This window comes from Solanum verrucosum, unplaced genomic scaffold (assembly GCF_900185275.1).
Source record: "Solanum verrucosum unplaced genomic scaffold, falcon-dt-bn FXZP01000257.1, whole genome shotgun sequence".
Classification (NCBI taxonomy): domain Eukaryota; kingdom Viridiplantae; phylum Streptophyta; class Magnoliopsida; order Solanales; family Solanaceae; genus Solanum; species Solanum verrucosum.
This window is the reverse complement of record NW_026020539.1, coordinates 1566509-1582628: the sequence shown is the minus strand read 5'-3', so window position 1 is coordinate 1582628 and position 16120 is coordinate 1566509. Positions and strand designations below refer to the sequence as shown.

At 39.6% G+C, this 16120-nt stretch overlaps 1 protein-coding gene across 1 annotated transcript; it reads right to left on the bottom strand.

Annotated features, from left to right (window-relative positions):
- Window positions 1–8774: 8774 nt before the first annotated feature.
- On the bottom strand, window positions 8775–9651 carry LOC125809988 (uncharacterized). Its single transcript, XM_049489509.1, has 4 exons — window positions 9565–9651; window positions 9370–9466; window positions 9044–9264; window positions 8775–8927 (listed from the first exon to the last, which is right to left on the bottom strand). The coding sequence occupies exons 1-4, from the start codon at window positions 9649–9651 to the stop codon at window positions 8775–8777; spliced, it is 558 nt and encodes a 185-aa protein (XP_049345466.1).
- Between the last annotated feature and the right edge of the window lie 6469 nt (window positions 9652–16120).

The window sequence follows — 16120 nt, the reverse complement described above, 5'->3', positions numbered from 1 at the left end:
ATGTTACCTTTGGAAGCTTATTAAGTACCCAAAGAACACAAAATGACCCATTAAATAATTTTAGAACAAAATTCAAACGCAGACGAAAACTCAAAAAATATTTATGCAGTAGTTGAACTGGTGACCCATGGTGGGTACCTACGGTCCGTTGATGGAATGACGGCCTTTGGTCCCCTCTGTAGGTCGGATGGTGGAAAAGATGGTCCCAGATGGGGAACCACATATGTACATAACGGTCCATTGAATGAATGACAGACCGTAGTCCACACCGTGGTTCTAGACTTGGCCCAATCATTGTGTTCTACTGATCCACGGACCCCCACCTACTGTCCATAAGTGGGGCTCGTTGATCAGTTCTGAGCCAGGCAGCCCTTCAACTTTTTTACAAATGACATTTTCAACGAACAATCAATCACACTAATTCTAATCATGCATTTCAACAAAATATATGGTAGTTCATCATTGTTAGGGTTTCGATTACAAACAATTCAAATTTTTAACACACCGAAACAACGAACCCTAATTCAAAACTTCAAAGTAGACCTATTAATGTATTTAGTCGATAATATATACCTCCACACTTACATAACATCATTCCAAGGGTGTTTCTAGCTTACAAATTCAACACTTTAACAATTAATTAATCAACCCAAGGTCAAGTTCATTGTTGTGACTTCAATTGACACAATAAAATATTCAAAGTTCGGGAGAAGTCAACTTACCTTACAAGTAATCAACAATGGTGAGTGTTTGATTCTCGTCCAAGATCTTTAGATCAACGTGGACACCGAACCCGGACCATGAAAACTTTGATGGATAGGAAATGGAGAAGAGATTTGGGAGAGAAAGGGACATATGGGAGTGGGAATATGAGTTGGATCAGTTGAGGAGTGATATGAGGGGTTATTTATGGATGATTATGGGTAATTGGAAGGTTGAAAACGTTTGGGGGGATATATGGACGTGGGAAGTGTTTTAATAATGAGGGTTTTTACTATTTGGGGTCCGGGATGGGTCGGATAGAAACCCTAGTTTGGACCCACGAGACCCCGTCGACGGTCTGTGAGTCGGGTCTGTAGGTCATGCTGACACTTAGAATAAAATGAGAACTTACTTGGATCTATGGACTCCATCCACAGTCCGTGGATTGACCAACGTACCGTTGAATGGGATCCGTAGACCACTGCACAACTCGTTTATGTAGAATCTACCTTTTCATCCCTACACACGTAGCATTGATTAGGACTTTCTTTTTACATTTTCTGGACACTTTTTAGACACGGACCCTATTCTATATCTAGCCAACACTAAAATGTAAAAATAAACACCCATCTAAAGAGCAACAAAAAATCAAAAAGTAAGAAGAAAACTCCTAAATTGAAAAGAAAATCCTATAGTTGGCTAGATTGTACATCTTGGGTTGTCTCCCATGAAGCGCTTGATTTAACGTCGCGACACGATGCAGACACCTTGATTACTCAGACTTCATCAAAATAATAGGCCTGAATCACTTCTTGCACACTCACAAATTTCCCCAAGTAGACTTTGATCTTTTGTCCGTTGACTTTGAACCTCGTTCCTTTCTTGTTCTCGAGCTCGACCGCTCCACGTGGAGATTGATGAGTCCATAAATTGGACTCATTTAGGGCTTTATTTTGATAAGAATTGTGTCCTCGAATGCTTATTTTTTCTAAATATCTAATGAAAACTCTTAAGTTTTAGGTATTTGATGTTTTAGTGAAAGCATGGACACTTAGGCGCAAAAAGGAACTAGAAGGCTGAAAAGAACGACGAAGCTGAAACCCGAGTATCACCAAGCAAACTTGGCGATTTGCCGAAGGGATTTACTCCGCCCTTTGTTCCAGTACGCGAAGCCCTGAAGGAGAACGTTAAAAAAGGCGATGGAAGGAGCAGTCGGCGCTTCCATGAATAGTTCCACAAAGCAGTACTATACCGCCCCATGGTTAGAACATAAAGGTGCTAAAGGCAAGCACGAAATGGCAATGAGACAAACAAAGAGCGAGTCGCCGAAGTCATTCGGCGACATCAACTAACTTCGCCAAAAGATCCGCCAGTGCTATTTTCTGAAGTTTATAAATACTGAACTTATTATTATTTTTAAGAGTCGAACTTTAATTTTTAATTTCCAGAATAGAATAGTACTTCTTAGATATTTTCTCTCAAGTTTGGAGAGGGTTTTTGGGAACTTGAAGAAAGGAGTTCATTTTCCCCAAGTTGGAAGTGGTTCTTCTCTATTCTTCTTCCTTTGCTTAAATCAAGGTTTAATTTCTTATACCCATTTGATTTTACTATCATTTTAGGTGTATTTTGTTATTTCTTGATGTGTGGCTAAAACCCCCATTCTTCGGGTGTGATTTAGCAAATATGTATTGATATTATTGTTGGGTCTTGCTTGCTGATAGGTTAGATGTAGTTTAATGGTGATTTCACCTAATGGTTGTGGTTTAATCTAAAGGGTCTGTAGTTGCAAATACAAAGCCACTCATGTGTTTTCGATTTGCCCGAGAAGGAGGTCGCGAAACCAAAACCACTAGACTGATGGCCTAAGGAGTGGGTCGAGATGAGGTTTAGCCCGAAAGGGTGACCCCTAGTCCCATATCTTGACACTCAGGTCGAGAGAGTGAGTGGGGTAAGGCGTAGGCTGTTCTTCATGCGGAAAATGGGTGTCCGAGAGAAAAGCATTTGAAACGGGGTAAGTTGCCCGAGAGGGAACTTATTTTCATTTAAAGCTTAGACTAGTCACTGTTATCTTACAAATTTCTTATCAAAAGCATGTACCCAACTACTTATCTCAACTTGTATTGCGGTCACGCCCCAAGAACATTTCCCCAAACTTGATTTTCTTGTTAATTTTTGATAGTTTTACTAATTGTGACAAAAACCCCTAATCGATATTTGACACTCTCGTGTGACCCCCTTTTATTTACCATGTTTTTGTTCGTTAATGTATTTGGCTACGACTAGTTAGAGCGAAATTTTATTTTTCTATCAATTCTCAAACCACTCCCTTGGGATACAACCCCAATCTTTAGTTGGGTTACTATACTATCGACGATCGTAGACACTCATATCATAGGTTAGTTTCGTTGGTCACGATAAGCATCAAAATGGTGCCGATGTCGGGGAATGGTCTTATATGGGAATTCGTAGTTAGATAGAATTTTTTATTCTTTCTACTTTTAATCCTACTAATCTAAATTGTAGTTTTGGTTTGCAAGTTTGAATATCAAAGCAGGGAACTAAGGATGGAAAACCATTATGGATACCACACGGATCATCCCCTTCTGAAACTATTGAACCTCAGGGAGAACCTCTTGACCTTCAAACAAGAAGGGCATGAGACTATTCAGAAAATGTGGCTGAAGTTTCAAGCAGTGCTGCAACCATGCCCATCTCACGGGATAACAGACAAGGGCTACTGGAGTGCTTCTATAGGGGTCTAGGACCCAAGAATAGAGATATAGTTGATCAAATTTTCGAGGGCGGTATGCTATACCATCCTTATGAAGTTGTAGAAAAACTCCTTGACGACATGGTAGAAGTCAACAAAGAAGCCAAAGAGAAGCAGGAGTGGGACGCACCAGCTACCCAGTTGAATGCTCTATCTACCAGAGTCATAGAATTGGAGGCACAAGCCATGGGGAAAGAAAACCACTCCTCCCTTCGAGAATGTAGGCATGGGCAAAAGCAGAAATGTATATAGGATGATGAAGCCCTGTCCCTTATTCAACAAAAGATTGACACACATGAGAAGATGTTGAATGAGATGAAGGGAAACGTCGAAATGTTAAACGAACCATCAGCCTCTCACTCCATGACAATTCAACTACAGATTGCTCAAATCACACATTTAATGATGGGTCACTATCCTCCGTTCGCCGATGATTCACCTAATTACACCATGGGTGATTTTAGGACAAAGAGTAGTCTTTGACTTGCGTCGTGCCGCGATGTTAACTCAGGCACTGTTTGGGAGGCAACCCAAAACCCCATATTATCTTATATTGGCGTACTAGTAAACTATTAGTGTCTTAAGTTTTATCAACTGAAGTGTAATAGGTGCCAAAGAGGTGCATAATGTCGAGAAGCAAATCCAGTTGGTGAGTCACCGAAGAAGTCGTCGATTAAATCTATTCCGCCGTTTGATTAAGGATATCTTCAAAGTCTAGAGTCTGTACACTCGGCGAGCTCAGGACAGTGTCGGTGAATCGCCCACCTGATCGGCGACCGAGATGGTCACCGCCATTTGAACACCCACAACTGCTGAGAAGTTTTGTAAAACTCGGCGAAGTAAAAATTTGTTCGGCGAAGCGCCGAATCACTCAAAAACCAAAACTCAACCACAGAATGGGAACGAACTGGATAAGCTATAGGCCAACACACAAAAAGGCAGCTGATTAATCACTCGAGAGCGTGGGTTGAAGATAGGCGCACTGGAATGCTAAGAAAAGTTGTACATAACTTGACGAATCTCTCGGCAATGCACCAAATGTCCCCAGCATACCTTCTGCTTTACGTGACATCTGTTGAAGGACTTCAACTCGAAACAACTGCCTAACCAGGATTATACTCTAGCCCTATCTCTGTCTTTCTTTAATTTGACCTCTGGATTATTGTTATACATTTGAGGACAAATGATTTTATCTATGGTGGGGTGAGGCTCACCTTTTTGTGTGCTTGTTTTAGATACTTGTGTTTTATATACATTTGGGTTGTCTGTTTATAATTGTGTTAATAACTGCTTTGGCAATTGTTTGAGCTTATGGTTCTCTTTTGTATTTAATTGCAAAATGAGTTTGACCCTTCCGAAATTTTTTGAATTTTTCGCACATTTTTGCCACCCCTTGTGAGTTGAATGTTACTGTTCTTTTGCAAAAAAATAGGTCTCGGTTTCAATCAATACCGATGACTTGAATAGTGCTCTCAATTGAACAAACATTAATGTATGGCTACGATGAGGCCAAATGAAGTTGCATAGACAATATGTTAACTCTTGTTATGACCGTTTCACACTAGCGAAAGTGTGTAGTCTTGCTTAACTTAAGTGTCGATGCCTTGTGTGATTAGGTTGCTTTGAACCATGCATGAATAAACCTAGAATTTGCCCTGTTAGTCTAATTGATTTAGAAAGGTGTCCTCTTGATATGATCTTAGGCAACTTTAAAGAGTGTGAGCCAAATTTGTCATATACCTCTTTTGTGGCCTACCCATGAGTGTGTGAAACTCTTTTTGAACACACTTTGAGCCTTACCTTTCTTTGGAAGAACCTTGATGAACCTTAGACCTCCCTTGACCCATTACCTATAATCCTCTTAATTTGTGGTTTAGTGAATAACCAACTTAGGGATGTGGTGAAAAGGAAAATGAGAAGTCAAGAAGTGCAGGAAAAGTCCCCTTTAACCCATGGTGTTGCAAAACAGTGGAAACCCCTTCAAATAAAAAATAAAATTAATATGTGGAATAAGCTACGAAGGAAATCCGTTTTCCAAGCAATCCAAAAAGGTGAATAAACAGGTGACTTAGAAGCACTAGAAAAAGAATCAATAAAGGAAAAGAACGGAATGCCCTAAGAATACCACATCCCACGAGGAAGGAGCCACTGAGCCTAAATTACCATACCTTTGCACTCATCCCCATTACAAGCCTTAGAAAGACCTTTTTGATCTTGAGTAAGCCGAATCGAAAGTCGATTGAAAAATAAGGGCAAACCTATAGGTAAAAACATGCATTGGGATCCTCTTTTTGAGTGTGAGCGTTGCATCTAATTCCTGATCTTGAATTGATTAACCTCTGTGTGTGAATATGGAATCATTCTTCATGTGAGGGCATTTAGATGCTTTTTGTCGAGCTTGAACTTGCACAAGTAGCAAGTATTGCAAGCACGAGAATCTCTAGTAATGGTGTGTCACAATTTGAATCTTTGAGTACACAGTTGATCTGTGTATAAGTAATTTGAATCTTGTTGTGTATATTCTTCATTGAGTCTTGTGTAGCACTGTTTGAGACACCCTTTTTGAACGGCTGAACTTGAGTTTGCTTGAGGACAAGCAAAAGTTTAAGTTGGGGGTGTTGATGTGTCCACAAATAGGACTCATTTAGGTCTTTATTTTGATAAGAATAGTGTCCTCGAATGCATATTTTATCTAAATATCTGATGAAAACTCTTAAGTATCAGGTATTTGAAGTTTTAGTGAAAACATGGACACTTAGGCACAAAAAGGAACTAAGAGGCTGAAAAGAACGACGAAGCTGAAACCTAAGCATCAGCAAGCACACTTGGCGATTTGCCGAAGGGATTTACTCCGCCCTTTGTTCTAGTACGTGAAGCCCTGAAGGAGAAGGATCAAAAAGGCGATGAAAGGAGTAGTCGGCGCTTCGCCGAATAGTTCCATCAAACACTACTATACCGCCCAATGGCCCAGAACGTGAAGGTGTTGAAGGCAAGCACGAAACAGCGATGAGACAAATGAAAGGCGAGTTGCCAAAGTCATTCGGCGAAATCGACTAACTTCGTCGAAAGATCCGCCAGCGCTATTTTCTGAAGTCTATCAATACTGAACTTATTATTAATTTTTAGAGACGGACTTTTATTTTTAATTTACATAATAGAATAGTACTTTTTGGATATTTTCTCTCAAGTTTGGAGAGGGTTTTTCGAAACTTGAAGAAAGGAGTTCATCTTCCCCAAGTTGGAAGTGGGTTTTCTCTATTCTTCTTCCTTTTCTTAAATTAAGGTTTAATTTCTTATACCCATTTGATTTTACTATCATTTTAGGTGTATTTTTTTATATCTTGATGTGTGGCTAAAAACCCCCATTCTTGGAGTGTGATTTAGCAAATATGTGTTGCTATTATTGTTGGGTCTTGCTTGCAGATAGGTTAGATGTAGTTTAATGGTGATTTCACCTAGTGGTTGTGGTTTAATCAAAAGGGTTTGTAGTTGCAAATACAAAGCCACTCATGTGTTTTTGGCTTGCACGAGAGGGAGGTCGCGAAACCAAGACCACTAGACTGATTGCCTAAGGAGTGGGTTGAGCTGAGGTTCAGCCCGAGAGGGTGAGCCCTAGTCCCATTTCCTAATACTCAGGTCGAGAGAGTGAGTGGGGTAAGGCGTAGGCTGGTCTTCATGCAGCAAATGGGTGTCCGAGAGGAACGTATTTGAAACGGGGTAAGTTGCCCGAGAGGGAAGTTATTTCCATTTAAAGCTTAGCCTAGTCACTATTATCTTACAAATTTCTTATCAAAAGCATGTACCCAACTACTTATCTCAACTTGTATTGCAGGCACACCCCAAGAACATTTCCCCAAACTTGATTTTCTTGTTAATTTTTGCTATATTTACTAATTGTGACAAAACCCCAAAATTGATATTTGACACTTTCATGTCACCCCCTTTTATTTACCATGTTTTGTTCATTAATGTCTTTAGCTACGACCAGTTAGAGCTAAATTTTATTTTTCTATCAATTCTCAAAACCACTCCCTTGGGACACGACCCCAACCTTTAGTTGGGTTACTATATTATCAACGATTGTAGACACTCATACCATAGGTTAGTGTCGTTGGTCACGATAAGCATCAGAGAAACTTGAGTGACTCTAAATGGACCGGTCTACTTGGACTTGATCTTGCCAGGAAACAAGCGCAATCTTGAGTTGAATAAGATACTACATCACCCACAACAAATTCACGCTTTTCAATCTTTTGATCATGGTATTTCTTCATTTTATCCTTGTAAAAGGCTAAACTTTCATATGCTTTTAGGCGAAACTCATTTATCTCCTCCAGTCTTTGGCTCGATGGGGTGCCCAATCCAAATTCAGCTTCTTTAGCGCCCACATTACTTTATACTCTAGCTCTACAAGAAAATAGCATGACTTCCCATATATAAGTTTATAGGTGGACATAGCTATGGGAGTCTTGAAAGTGGTGCGATAGGCCAATAGAGCATCATCAAGCCTTCTTGACCAATCAGTTTTGTTAGCGTTCACAGTCTTTGCAAGGATTTGCTTTATCTCACTGTTTGACACCTCAACATGCCCACTTGATTGCGGATGGTAAGGAGTGGCTACATTGTTAAAAACACCATATTTCTCTAGCAACGACTTGAACAACTTGTTACAAAAGTGAGAATCTCGATCGCTTATGATTGCCCTTGGTATACCAAATATGGAGAATATACTTTTTTTCAGGTTTGCGGTGACACTCTTTCCCTCATTGTTTGAAAGCGCAATTGCCTCCACCCATTTTAATACATAGTTAACCGCAACAAGAATATACTTCATCCCATGTGAACTCACAAACGGCCGCATGAAGTCAAGACCCTAGACATCAAATAGCTCAATCACTAATATCGGGTTCACAGGTAGTTCTTGCTTCTTTGAAATTCCTCTTTTTGTTTGGCAACGATCACAAGACTTGGCAAAATTATGAGGATCTTGGTGGATGGTAGGCCAGTAATACCCACACTGCAAGATTTTATGAGTAGTCCCAATACCACTATGGTGCCCACCAATAGGCAATGAATGACACGACTCTAGTATACTCATCATCTCGACCTCAGACACACAACAACTAATAATCCCATCAGCACAAATACGAAACAAGTAAGGCTCATCCCAAAAGAACTTCTTCACATCACACATATTTTTTTTCCTTTGGTGAAATGACAAATTCGATGGAACCAAATCACTTGCCAAGTAATTAGCAAAATCTGCGAACCAAGGGATAAGATCATAAGAAAAAGCCTATACCTATTCATTTGGGAATGCATCATTAATCTCAGCCCCATTTCCTAAATAGAGCATAGCTTCCTCCTCCAATCTTGACAAATGGTCGGCAGCCTGATTTTTCGTTCCCTTTCTATCCGTCACCTCAAATCGAGCTCTTACAGCAACAATACCCACCTAATCAACCTTAGTTTTGCATCCTTTTTAGCCATCAGATACCTCAATGCAGAATTGTTAGTATGCACTATGACCTTACCAAGCATGTATGATCAAATTTTCACGAATGCGAAAACCACAGCATAGAGTTCCTGTTCAGTCACAATATAGTTCTTCTGAGCCACATTCAGAGCTTTGCTAGCAGAGTAAGTAGGATGAAGAATCTTCTCTAGCCTCTGTCCAAATACCACACCAAATGCCACCCCACTCGCATCACACATCATTTCAAATGGTTGCCCCCAATTCGGTGAAATAATTATAGGTGTTGATACTAACCTTTCTTTCAACTCTCCAAATGCTCTCAGACAAGCATCATCAAAATTAAACTTACACTCCTTTTCAAGTAACTTGCACAATGGGTGTGCAATTTTCTAGAAATATTTTATGAATCGCCAGTAGAAACCGGCATGCCCAAGAAAATTCCGAACACCTTTTACAGATATAGGTGGTGGAAGATTTTCTATTACCTCGACATTGGCTATATCAACCTCAATACCTTTCTGTGAAATCCAATGACCCAAAAATATCCCCTCTTTCACCATGAAGTGGCACTTTTCCCAATTGAGCACAAATTACATTTTTCAAATCGTTTTAGTACCTCGGCCAGATGCATCAAAAAATCATCAGACCAGTCACCTACCATAGAGAAATCATCCATAAATACCTCAATCGTGTCCTCCACCATATCTAAAAATATTGACATCATACACCTCTAGAAAGTCGCTGGAGCATTACACAACCCAAATGGCATCCTCTTGAAGGTGAAAGTCCCATATGGACAATTGAAGGTGGTTTTCTCTTGATCTTCCGGAGCTATGGAGATTTTATTGTATCCCGAATACCCATCTAGAAAGCAATACCAACCCTTACCAGTAAGACGATCCAACATCTGGTCCATGAACGGCATCGGAAAGTGATCTTTTTCTGTGCAGGCATTTAGCTTGCGATAGTCCATGCGTACTCTCCATCCAGTCACTGGCCTCATTGGGACCAGTTCATTTTTTGCATTAGGAGCCATAATAATCCCACCTTTCTTAGGTACACACTGAACAGGACAGACCCAACTACTATCTGCAATGGGGTATATGAGTCCAACATACAACCATTTTATAATTTCCTTTTGCACTACCTCTTGCATAGGTGGATTAAGTATCCTTTGGTGCTCAGTACTTGGCTTACTGTTTGGAATGAGTTGGACTTTTATGAGAACAAATGCCAGGAGGAATCCCAATAATGTCCGCAATAGTCCATCCAATAGCTCGCTTGAACCTCTTCAACATAGAAACTAATGTCTTTACTTGTTCCCCACTCAAATCAGCAGCAACGATTACCGATAAAGTGCCATCTTTCCCCAAGAATACATACCTCAAATAAGATGGTAGAGCCTTGAGCTCCAATTTTGGAGGCTCTTCCACATACGGTTTTGCAGGTGGAGCATCACGATTCTTTATATATAACTCCAATCTTTCTGGTTTGGAACGGAATACGAACCTATTAAGTACAACAACTAATTCATCATAGTCTGCAATACCATCACCGTCAAAATTCATCATTACCGCTGCCAGTGCATCAACACCCAACCTCTCTTCAATAGACACTTCAGAACCTCGCTCCATAATATGATTCAGCACTGAAACTGACTTGAGACTGCTTTCCTGCTTCATAGACCTATAAATATTCAAAGTTACCTCCTCATTATTCAGTTAAAACTTCATCTTCCCTCTCTTCATATCGACTAAGGCACGCCCAGTAGCAAGGAATGGTTTCCCTAGGATGACGGGAACCTCAAAATCAACTTCACAATCAAGTATCACAAAATTCACCGAAAAAATGAATGACTCCACTTTCATAAGGACATCTTGGAGAACACCAATGGGCTTCTTTACAGTTCTTTCACCCATAAGTAGACGCATTGTTTTTTAGCCCCTAAACCAAATTTTTTGTAGATCGACAATGGCATCAGATTAATTATGGCACCCAAATCACATAGAGCATTTGCAAAATGCAACATACCAATGCTACACGGAATAGTGAAAGCTCCAGGATTCTCTTTCTTTTGCACAAGTGACCTCGTAGGAATGGCACTACAATGTTGCAACCTCTCATCATTCTTAAAACTGACAGTCCTCTTTTTGGTCACCAAGTCCTTTATGAATTATGCATAGCCAAGTCTTTTCTCCAAAGCTTCTATCAACAGAACATTAATGGAAAGTTGTTTCAACATAGTTATGAACCTGCTGTATTTTCCCTCTTTGGTATTTTTCACCAATCTCTGTGGAAATGGAGGTGGAGGTCTAAGCATGGAAACAACTTTTTGGGTCACTTCTGCTTTCTTCTCTGTAGCAATTTTTGACTCTCCAGTAACCTCAATCTCATCAGCATCTTTTTCTACCACTCTTTCAACCTAGATGACATAGGGGGATCAATGGTCTACTTACCTCCGCGAGTAGTGACTGTCATACATTGCCTATCATTCTTTGAATTCTGGATGGTGTTGCTATGAAGTGTGCCAAGCTGACGTGGGTTCACAGTAGTGGACAACTGATTAAACTGCTACTCAAGTTGCTTGTTCGACACTACATGGGCATCAACTTTTTGACCGATTCCAGAAAAGTCATTTCACATCTCTTTCACATTCTCATCAGTTGCATCAAACCTCTTCATCATATTTTGCATCATAACCTCAATGTGAGACATACTACCACCAACCTCTCTATTACAATATTTCCTATTACCAGGTGGAACATAGGGCCCAACTCTCTCATTTATATTTCCATAATTGTTCCGGTTGTATTTGTTATCACGATTGTAGTTCCCATCCCGGATATAGTTTCCCTCTTGATTGTAGTTTCCATAGTTCTGACCTTGGTTTCCTTGACCTTGGCGCCAATTATCCGAGTTGAAACATTAGGTGTTGGTTCAAAAACCCCTGTCTGATCATTAACCAAATATGCATCCTCCTCATAGTAACATTCCTCAATTGGTGGTGGTAGAAGTCTAGTTAAGTAGTTTACCGCATTCACTTTTTCTGTATCTTCACGCATATGTTTCAATACCAAGCCCAGTTCTGTCCTCATTTGAGCCATCCCTTCACGAATATCATCATTTGCTTGATTTGGTGCAGTTTGGACCGTGAACGTGTTCCTTCCAGTATTAGCCTTTCTAGTGCTCCATGCCTTATTGTTTCAGGAAATCTTCTCTAGTTTCTTAGCAATCTCCTAAAAAGTGCACTCACCATATGACCCTCCAACAATAGTATCTACCACAACCTTTCCATTGTCATCCTCCTCTCTCCAAAATATTCCTTTAATGACTCATCATTAATGTGGTGATTCGGAACACTTCTAATGAGCACAATGTACCTATCCAATGAACTGCTTAGACAATATCTAGGTAGTGCTACAAAATTGTTCAATTTATCCTTGTGATTTAGCTTCTTAGACACCGGAAAGTACTTCACCATGAACACGCTATGCAGTTGGTCCCATGTATGAATCGAATTGTATGGAATCTCAGAAAACCACACCGCAGCATCACCAGTCAATGGTAGAGGGAAGACACTCAAACCTATGACCTTCATATCCAATTCTGGTCGTCGCACACAACTTTTACAAACACTCCTCAATTTAGCCATGTGACCATGTGGATCTCCCGAAGCTAGACCAGAAAACAACCTTCTTGCTGTAAGTATTTGTATCAGACTGCTGGTCACCACAAATGTATACCCTGAAGGTAGATGAGGAAGAACAATAGGCCCTTCTGATTCAACTATATTGTAGTCAACACTGTAGTTATCACGCAACCTAGGTGCTGGAGGATTATGCACCTTCTCTGCATCTCCAATTAGATTACCACCATGTACCTGAGCGTGCACATTTACAACCCCAGGAGGCTGCAATTCTACTCCATCACCTAGATTCTCTCTAATTGGATTGTTGTGAAGCCCTTGATTATTATTTTTTCTCAAAGTATTACTCAGCTCTGGATTGTAGGGGGTCAATGGTTCACCTCGACTCCAAGTACTTGGCATATACTAGAGTGTAAACCTTTAGAAAAAACAAAAACAAAAGAAAAACGTAAAATCAGGAAATACTTGACTAAATTTCAACAATGTAGTTAAACTTATCTAAAAGCCAAATTCCCCGCAGTGGTCCCAAAATTCGATACGCTCAAATTACACCTCCTTAGAGAAGTATAAGTGATCGTTATCAAGTAAAGAACCGAACTTGTAGGTTGGGGTCGATCCCACGAGGAATATGGTTCAGATCTAAACTTAACTCACTATTATATCCATTTAGTCAAATTATTTCCGAGGAAAGTAAATAGGGGGAATTTTGTAATTAAGTAACAGATTTAAATGCTTAAGTGACTAGTAGACAAGATTTTAACTTTGGTTTATCATTATGAGAAAGGAACTAGGGTATGTGTGTTCCCCACAAGTTCTTAACGCAGTAATCGTAATAATAGTAATCATTTCCTAATGTTTTAGATGCAAAGTTGGTAAGTTAGGTATACCTAAGTGATTGGTCCTCCATGTAGGGAATTTTACCACGCACCTTGGTCCGGCTACATATGTATGTTTTATGAACCCTTACCTTTTACCCCAGATTAGTCATCACATCAATGTATGGCTTAGTTTTCACCCTCACTCCAATTGTCATTAGACTGTTAGATAATGTCTACTAAATCTCTATTGTTTAATCCTTTTCTCAATCTTTACCTCCTTTGTCCGTCAAGTAAGAACAAGACGAGTTCTAACGCATGCACTCGTTAAAAAGATTTCTAAGCAAAAGGATTAACAATACATGCATAAACACTATTCAAGAATTACTTAATTATTATTCATACATTGCTAATTGCTCATGGTTCCCACAACCCTAATTATGGATTTACCTACTCATGCTTGAGAGTTCACAATTCATAATTAAGAAGAAAGAATTCATGAACTTACAATTAGAATAGATGAAACCTGAAATCTTCAATTGAATTTCAAAGTGAAAATCTTATAAAACGAAATTTGGAAAGTTAATTGCTAAGAGTTTGTAAATTAATTCCCAAAGAACAAAAACTAGAAGTTAACAATAATTTCTAACCCCCAAAAATGAGGATTAAAACTCCTATTTATAGAAAACAAATCCCAAATAAAATAGGAAACAAAGTAAGGAAATAAAGTTCTAGAACGTGGCTTCTATTGACGGCACGACCTACAGACCGTGGGTCGACCTACAGTCCATAGGTCATCCTTTGTGGCTCAACATTTAGAAACTTCATCAGGTACTGGAACCTCAACTTCTCTGATCTCATTGACGGTTATGCAGGAACGGTCCGTCGTCTGCTGCGTGGTTCCACACTTCGTCAAACTTCCCGGATCTTCCACCGATAATGCCATCACCTACGGTGCATGGAGAGAACTACGGTCTGTCCTAGCATTCCATGGACTAAATACTGAAACTCAACTCCCATACCAGGACCTATGACTGCCCATCCATGACCCGTCGTAGGACCTACGGTCCGTGAGTGGCTCCATTGGTGGCTACTTCTGCACTTTTCAGCTGGCATCTTCATCAACCGCATCCAAGCCTTTTTCCTGCAATAATTAAACATCAAATATTATCCTAATAAAATAAATTAGCCTAAGACACACACAAACTTTAAGTGAAACGCATCAAAAATACCGTAAACTCACTGTATATCAGGCAAGGACTGGTTATGGTGACTTTTAACATGCTAGATCTGGTGGACATGGGAATCCTTAATTCTGGGAAAAGTTTTTTAGTCAAGGATGTTCTAATGCACTGATTCCTAAGTTAAAAAAAGATAGAGAGTCTAACCCTAAACCTCAAGGAAGTGGTGGTAATAGGTCTTCTATCCCGACTTGCTTAAGGTATGGTAAGAAACATGAAGGGAAATATTTGGTCAGCCTGGATGGTTGCTTTGGTTGTGGAAAGAGTAATCACAAAGTGAAGGATTTTCCGTTACAAGCTAACAAGGGTAAGAATGGTAGGCAAGCTCGGCCTAGTGGTTCTGGTTTGTGTGACTCTTACCATAATAGATTATATGCTCTTAAGACTCGATAACATCATAAGGGTTCTGCGGATGTGGTGACTAGTATGTTGAAAGTCTTTCATTTTGATGTGCATGATTTGCTTTATCCTGGTGCTACGTTATCCTTTGTTACTTCTTATTTGGCCATAATATTTGATAGTGGTCCTCCTTTCATGTCTCTACTCCCATCGGTGATTCTATTGTTGCTAAGAGAGTTTATAGAAATTTTCCAATTTTCATTTGTCATAGAGTCACTCATGTTGATATTGTAGAGCTTGATATGGTAGACTTTGACAGTATTCTAGGGATAGACTGGCTCCATGCATGTTATGCTTCCATAGATTATAGGAACCGATTGGTCACATTCAAGGTTCTGAACGAACCTATCATGTCGTGGGAAGGGGGAAACAATGTTCTTAAAGGCCAGTTTATATCTTTCCTAAAGGCTAGGAAAATGATTTCTAAGGGTTGCATTTAACATCTTTTTTGGGTTAGGTATAAAGATTTTAAACCCCTACTCTTGAGTAAGTTATGATTGTAAATGAGTTTCTGGAACTGTTTCTCAATGATCTTTCTGGTGATCCTCCCAAAAGATAAATAGACTTCGGAATTGACCTTCTCCTAGACAGAGCCTATTTATATTCCTCCTTACCGCATGGACCCAACAGAACTTAAGGGGTTAAAGGGTCAATTGAAGGATTTTTGGATTAGTCTTATTAAAATGGGTATCTCTCCATGGGGTGATCCGGTGTTGTTTGTTCGAAAGATGGATGGTTCCCTCCAAATGTGCATTGACTATCGGCAATCGAATAAGGTTACCATTAATAATATTTATCCTATTTTAAGGATAGATGATTTGTTTGATAAACTTCAAAGAGCAAGTTACTTTTCAAAGATTGACCTTCGGTCTGGTTATCACCAATTAAGAGTGAAGGAGAGTGAAATTGCAAATACAGCTTTTTGAATTTGGTATGGCCATTATGAATTTTTGGTGTTGTCTTTTGGTTTGAAAAATGTACTAGCGACATTTATGGATTTGATAAATAGGGTATTCAAGCAATATCTTGATTTGTTGGTAAAATTGTGTTTATTGGCGATATTTTGATTTA

Coding starts and splice junctions, on each gene's coding strand:
- LOC125809988 (XM_049489509.1), bottom strand. CDS start 9,651: ATGGTGGAGGACACGATTGAGGTATTTATGGATGATTTCTCTATGGTA. Junction 9,467..9,564: donor TTTTGATGCATCTGGCCGAG/GTACTAAAACGA, acceptor TGGATTTCACAG/AAAGGTATTGAGGTTGATAT. Junction 9,265..9,369: donor GAATTTTCTTGGGCATGCCG/GTTTCTACTGGC, acceptor CTTGTCTGAGAG/CATTTGGAGAGTTGAAAGAA.